Source organism: Amblyomma mixtum, chromosome 4, assembly GCF_055824585.1.
Source record: "Amblyomma mixtum isolate Tamu chromosome 4, ASM5582458v1, whole genome shotgun sequence".
In the NCBI taxonomy this organism is placed as follows: domain Eukaryota; kingdom Metazoa; phylum Arthropoda; class Arachnida; order Ixodida; family Ixodidae; genus Amblyomma; species Amblyomma mixtum.
The window spans coordinates 38,486,421-38,492,865 of NC_143015.1; the positions used below are offsets into that span (position 1 = coordinate 38,486,421).

Genomic DNA, 6,445 nt, shown 5'->3' on the forward strand with positions numbered 1-6,445 from the left:
GCCTCCCATGAGGTAAGGTGCTCCAGGCCCCGCGGGGGAGGATCCGCCGGGCAGAGGAAAAGAATATGGTCGAGGGTGGCTTTGGGGTGTTGGCAGAGGGTACAGGAAGGGTTCGTGTGGACTGGGTGATATCGCGAGCGTATATAAGGGGAGGGCAAAGTGCGTGTTTGGAGCCGCCTCCAAAGTGTCTGATGGTAATTGTCGAGGGAAGGATGAGGTGGGGGGTAGAGCCGACGCTCGGCTTTGTAGGCCTGCGTCATTTCACTGAATGAGTGCATGCGCTCCCGCGAGAACCCCAGGTCGGAGGCCGCCGGTGCCCGGTTGAGAGAAGCTCGGGCTAAAGCGTTGGCGGCCTCGTTTCCGGGATTCCCGGAGTGGGCAGGCACCCATATCAGCTCCACATGGCGGGGCGGGTGCGCGGCGAGGGAGTCCAGTATGCGAAATGCAGGGACGTGAACTCTCCCGCGAGCAAAATTTAGTATGGCAGTTTTGGAATCTGACAGTATATATCGCGCCTCCGTGCGGGTGATGGCCAGGGCAATGGCGGCCTCTTCGGCCTCCTCCGAAGTGGCAGTAGGGGTTATGTGAAGTGTGGCAATGGGTTGGAGGGAGGGGTTCGTGATGGCGACAACCGCGTCCTCGCCCGTGCATGCGGCATCCACCCAAACGGCATACGGTTCCGTGCCATAGTATTTGTGGAGTGCCCGTGCGCGAGCTCTGCGGCGGGGTTCGTGGTAGGTGGGATGCATGTTTTTGGGGGGAGGTTTAATAAATAAATCGCGGTGAATGAGGCGGGGTACCTGGAGCTGTGTGGGATCGGTAACTGGTAGGCGTATACCGAGGGTGTGTAGGATGTGTCTCCCGGTGGTGGTTCTCGCGAGACGTATGTATTGTGTCTGTCGGTGGGCCTCAATAAGCTCCCCTATCGTATTGTGCAGGCCTAGTTGAAAGAGTTTTTCGGTTGAGGTATTTTGGGGTAGGTGTAATGCTGTCTTAAATGCTGTTCGAATCATGGCATCCAGGGTGGAGATTTCCCTAGCCTGGAGTTTCAGGTAGGGGAGCGTGAAGATAAAGCGGCTGAGGACGAAGGCATGAATGAGACGACATAGATCATGCTCCTTCATGCCCCGGTGGTGTGCAGAAACGCGGCGGATTAGGTGTGATATCGACACAGTTGTCTGCTTGAGTTTCTATATGGTGAGTGTGTTTTTCCCGTTGTTCTGGATGTGGAGGCCAAGTACCCGGAGAGTGTTTACCTCCGGGATGGGCCGGTTTTCCAGTGTCACGGTGATGGGGGCTATGGGACAGTTTCGTGTTTTGGGGCGGATTATGAGGAGCTCCGACTTCTCCGGTGAGCAGGAGAGTCCGATACTCCGCGCATGCGTTTGGGTGAGGATAGCCGCGGACTGTAGGGTGTTCTCTATGTCTCCATCACTGCCATGGGTGGTCCATAGCGTGATATCATCGGCATAGAGTGTATGCCGAAGGTGAGGGATGGTTTGTAGCTTGTGGGCAAAGGGAATGAGAGTGACATTGAAGAGGAAAGGGGAGAGGACGGACCCCTGGGGGGTTCCGACCCCACTAAGGGTGTATGGGGGGGAGATGTGGGGACCGAAGTGAATTTCGGCCGTGCGGTTAGTAAGGAATGTTTGAATATAGGTGTACATACGTTCACCTATGTTCAAGGGGGAGAGAGCCGCCATGATCGCTTGATGGTCCAGGCGATCAAAGGCCTTGGAGAGATCCAAGGCTAAGACAGCTTTTGTGTGACCCGGAATGAGGGGGTCGAAAATGTCCTGCGTGAGTTGGAGCATGGCGTCCTGTGCTGACAGATGGGGACGGAAGCCCTCCATGCTGTGCGGGTAGAGGTCTTGCTCCGCCATGTGTTGGGTGAGTCGAGCGAGTGCGACGTGTTCGAAAAGCTTGCCTAGGCATGAGGTTAGTGAAATGGGACGGAGATTTGAGGGTGTAAGTGGTTTGTGGGGCTTTGGTATGAATATGATTTTTGCATGACGCCATGATTGGGGAAGAGTGCCCTCCTGCCAGCATTTGTTGAAGTACTCCGTGAGCTGGGCGATCGATTGATCGTCCAAATTGCGGAGCATGGCATTAGAGATCCGGTCAACTCCTGGGGTGGAGTTAGAACGGAGAGTCAGGAGGGCCGCTCTGACTTCTGTCTCCGTGATCTCTGCGTCGAGGTTGGCATTCGGGGCGCCTGTATAGGGGGGCAGGGGGTTTGAGGTACCGGGAGTTGTATGTGTGTTTCTAAGTATATTAATGAGTGCGTCAGGAGAAAGGCCGGTCTTGTGTATAAGGCGTGTGACGTGGTGTTGTGTGGCTGTTTTGGATTGCGTGGGGTCAATTAGGTGACGGAGGAGTTGCCAGCTACGTTTGGAGGACAAATTGCCAGCCAAACTGTCGCAAATCTGACCCCAGTTTGATCGGCAGAGCTCCTCAGCGTGCTCAGTAATTTGTGTTTGCAGCGCGGCCAGCCGCTTTTTAAGGGTCCGATTGAGCTTTTGCCCCTTCCAGCGCTCTAGGATGCTATGGTGGGCCTCCCAAAGGTGGGCCAGGCGAGTGTCGAGGGTGGGCGTATCTGTTGTTGTGACAAGGGTTCGCATGTGTGTGGAGACATCGTTCATGAGTGATGCCACCCACTGGTCGATGTCTATAATGGAAGCGTCAGGGAGGGCCGCCCGTGCGGAGCGTACAGCATCCCAGTTGGTGATTTTGTGTGTTAGGTGACGGGCCTGTCTTTGCTTGTACGGTACTGTAACGGAGAGGATGTAATGATCGCTTCCTAATGTATGACGCGTTGTGGCCCACGTAATACCAACAAGGTTGCGGCTCAGTGTCAAATCCGGGCTGGTGTCCGCGCTGACACTGTTACCAATCCTCGTGGGGGTGTTAAAGTTGTTGTGTATTGTGAGGCGGAGCTCTTGTACCAAGGACCAGAGACGCCGGCCTCGTCCAGTGGTGGTGCGGTAGCCCCAGTCAGTATGCTGACTGTTGAAGTCTCCTCCGATAATCAATGGATGCTTGCCTGCAAGACGGTGAAGATCTCGCAGTAGCGTTTCCAATGAAGCCATCGGGTGAGATGGTGGGTGGTATATATTGGCGACAAACATCGATGGTAGTGAGTGTGTATCTTGTATGATTTCTGTAATTACGCAGGGCGTCTCGGAGGTGATGTAATGGGTTTGGTGTGTAATGGAGCGATGTATGAGTGTGGACGCCCTGGGTGTATTCGTGGCGTCCGAGTGAACAGATGTGTAGCTAGGAAGTGTGGCAGGGCTATGTGTGTCCTGAAGGAGAAGGATGTGGGGCGTGGGAAGTGTGGGGAGGAGGAGTTGGAGGGGTGCGCGCTTGCCCCGGAAGCGGCGGCAGTTCCACTGAAGAATTGATAAGGAATTAGGAGGGAGCCCCGCCATACTGGAGCTTTGGTGGGGTGAGGGCAAGTGGGTTGGTTGGGGAGTTCTGTGGGGTAGGTGGGCTGGATTGATGCGGCGGATTGAGGTGTAGCGAGGGAAGGGCCTGCTCTATTGTTTGGAGGCGGGCGTCGTACTGTGCAAGGCTCATCTCTAGGGTGTGCACCATGCGCGTAAATGCCGCTTCAATTTGTTGCTCGAACCGCTGGGAGAGGTGGTCGATGAGGTGATTGAATTTTGCCTCTAGACGCGCGTCCATCTCAGCGAGTTTAGCATCCAGGCGGGCCTCGAGGGATGTCAGGTCGGTCTGGGTAACGGGTGTGGGCTCTGTTGTTCGTTTTTTCTTGGGTGGGGGTGAGGGTGGGGATTGGGAGACGGACTCTTCCACGTTTTCTGTTGTTGTTTGAGGTAGTGGAGTGTGCTGGGCGGGAGGGACGGTTGGTGTAAGCTGTGGAAGGACGGAGGTGGGGGTCTGGATAAGAGAGGTAAGACGACTCACCTCGTCTCGCAGGGCCTGGAGCTCCCGGTCACGGGGATCCACCTGTGTGGGCGGAGGGGCCGGGGGCTTGCTGGCATTGTTGACTCTGCCGGCCACTCTGTCCGCCCAGGAAAGTTGACGAGCCTGTTGGTCTTGGCGGCGGGGAGATGATGAACGCGACTTGCTGGACCGACGCACGTCGGTGCGGTCCGCGTCTCGGTCCGGTGTGCGGGAGATGTGCTGTTGCAGTGAGGCGGGTAGAGAGCGGCGTCCCCTGCCTTTGCATCCTCTAGTGCCGGTCATGTGGGCGCCTCCACATAGTATGCAGGCTGGGGTGCATGTCGGAGTGTCCTCTCGTGGGTGGGGGACGCCACACCTTGGGCAGTTGTGTGTGCGCTGAAGGGTGCACACGTCCGAACGGTGTCCAGGTTGACGGCAGTTTGTACATGCGTCGAGGTGTCCTCTGTAGGGGGTGCAGTTGTGGAGGCCGCCTCCGTAGGCGATGGTTCTGGGCACCGGGCCCCCCCGGAAAGTAATGAGGATTGAACGGGTCTGTCCCATGCGGCGTGCATCAATGATGGGGGCCGTAGGGTTGCCCACGATGAGGTCTTCTAGAACCTGTGTCGGGGTTTCCTCCCAGTAGGCGTTGGTAATAACTCCCCTTACTGCACCATCCGGGGGGGGGGGGGCGATGTAGGCACTGACTGCGTAGGGTTGGTTTCGAATTTTGAGCTGTTGAATGGCGACCAGGAGAAGCGCATCAGCTTGGTGAGGGGTGCTCATGGTGCATGTGTTGTTTATGGGTGAATGCGCAACTGGGTGGCGTCTGGATCTTGGATGTCCTTGGCCGCAGCTATCAGGGCGAGGCGAAGCTGGCGCGGTTGAAGGTCGGTTAAAGAAAGGCCTCCGTTCGAGCGGAAGACAATCTTGTAATCGCCCGCAGGTAACGGTGGCTGGCGTTGCGACCTTTGCGCCGCGAGACGCGCCGCTCGCAGCTGGGACGCTTGGTGTATGGAATGTGTCGGTCGTGAGCCGGCGCTGGCGTTCGCCTTGTCCTGGATCTTCGGCGCATCTTTTTGGCGGGTGGGTAGGTTCAGGATATGAGTCCAGTCCCTGGGATTGTAGTCCTTGGGGTTGATGGTCTCCCCGAGCACCTGGACCTCCATGCTCTCGCTGTGGGTGAGGTGGTAGGTGAACGCACGGTGGCGCGAGGCCTAGTGCGGCAGCTGGTTGGTTAGGGGTGGTTTGCGGCCCGTGGGCCCACGTAGGAGAGACCGTCGGCCACCAAAGTAGAGCTGATCGTAGTGCTCACCTTTATGAACGGTGTAGTGAAGAGGTGGGCACTGCGGGGCTCGTACTTCGAAGAAATCGCCGTGTTTGTACGGAGCCGATGCGTAGCGCGTCCGCACTCACCGGCCCCCTAGCGGTCAGTCATTTATTTAGAAGGAACAGCAGGTATGTTTGAGTCAGCCCGTAAGGAACCGATCCATACAAACACTACAACGGTGTGCTGGGTGTGCTGGCAGATTCGATAGGCTAAGAAGACAGTGAAGCCTTGTTCGATGTTCTGACAGGCCCCTCGAGAGTCGGTGATTATGTATTTGAAATCATAATGTGAGGCCGCAAGAGGAATCGCGACCTCTTCTGCTTCTGTTGCACTGCGGGCTCTGATGGAGAGGCCGTTAACTGTGTTGCTGTTAACTACCGCGCCGTGTACCATCCCCTGTGGTGAGGGCCGGAGGCGTCCACGTAGTATACACCCGTTTTGATGCCATAATGTCGGGCTAGGGCTTGCGCTCGTGCCAGGCGCCGACCATTATGGTCTTAGTGTGACAAGTTGGCTGGAAGAGGTCGCACAGGGAGGGCGCGCCTCCAAAGTTCTGGAATGTAAAACCTGTCTTCCATGGAAGTGGTTTGTTGGATATGGAGTCGAGCAAGAAGGCGGCGACCCGACTCCGTTTGCGACAAGCGCGTTGACTAGTTTATAAGCATGAAATGCTTTTAGCCTGCTATATTTTATGTGACTCTAAAACTACGATTCTAAATTTTGCTCGAGGACGAGTTCATGTCCCTGCTTTTGACATACTGGACTCGCCCGATGCACCCCAGCCCCGCCAAGTGGAGCTGATATGGGTGCCTGCGCACTCCGGGAATCCCGGAAACGAGGCGCCAATCTTTTAGCCCGAGGTTCTTTAAACCGGGCTCAGGTGGACTCGGATCGGGGATTCACGAAGGAGCACATGCACTCATTCAGCGAGCTGACCCAGGCATACAGAGCCTCACGCCAGCTCTACCCTCCGCCCCACCCCTCCCTAGATAACAGACACGCAACACTCTGGCGCAGATTACAGACACACTCTCCCCTCGCCCCTTACCCTAACCCACTATCATCCCTCCTTCCCCACTCCTGCTTGCGCCCTATGCCCAGAACCCTTCGCTTCTTCCATCCACATCCTTTCCCTCTGCCCGGCGGACCCTCCCCCGCGGGACCTCTCTCTCACTCTCTCTCCCGTTGTCGGCAGTGTGGTGACGTCACGCC

The 6,445-nt window shown here is 56.7% G+C and overlaps 1 protein-coding gene across 1 annotated transcript; it reads right to left on the reverse strand.

Annotated features, from left to right (window-relative positions):
• Nucleotides 1-1,903: 1,903 nt before the first annotated feature.
• Nucleotides 1,904-4,209, reverse strand: LOC149346268 (uncharacterized). Its single transcript, XM_089541274.1, has 2 exons — nt 3,928-4,209; nt 1,904-3,849 (listed from the first exon to the last, which is right to left on the reverse strand). The coding sequence occupies exons 1-2, from the start codon at nt 4,207-4,209 to the stop codon at nt 3,412-3,414; spliced, it is 720 nt and encodes a 239-aa protein (XP_089397400.1). The 3' UTR covers nt 1,904-3,411.
• Between the last annotated feature and the right edge of the window lie 2,236 nt (nt 4,210-6,445).

Excerpts from the sequence above, each read along its gene's own strand:
- LOC149346268 (XM_089541274.1), bottom strand. The coding sequence starts at position 4,209 with ATGACCGGCACTAGAGGATGCAAAGGCAGGGGACGCCGCTCTCTACCC. Across the intron at positions 3,850-3,927 it reads TCCAGGCCCTGCGAGACGAG|CACACTCCACTACCTCAAAC; the intron begins GTGAGTCGTCTT and ends CCTCCCGCCCAG.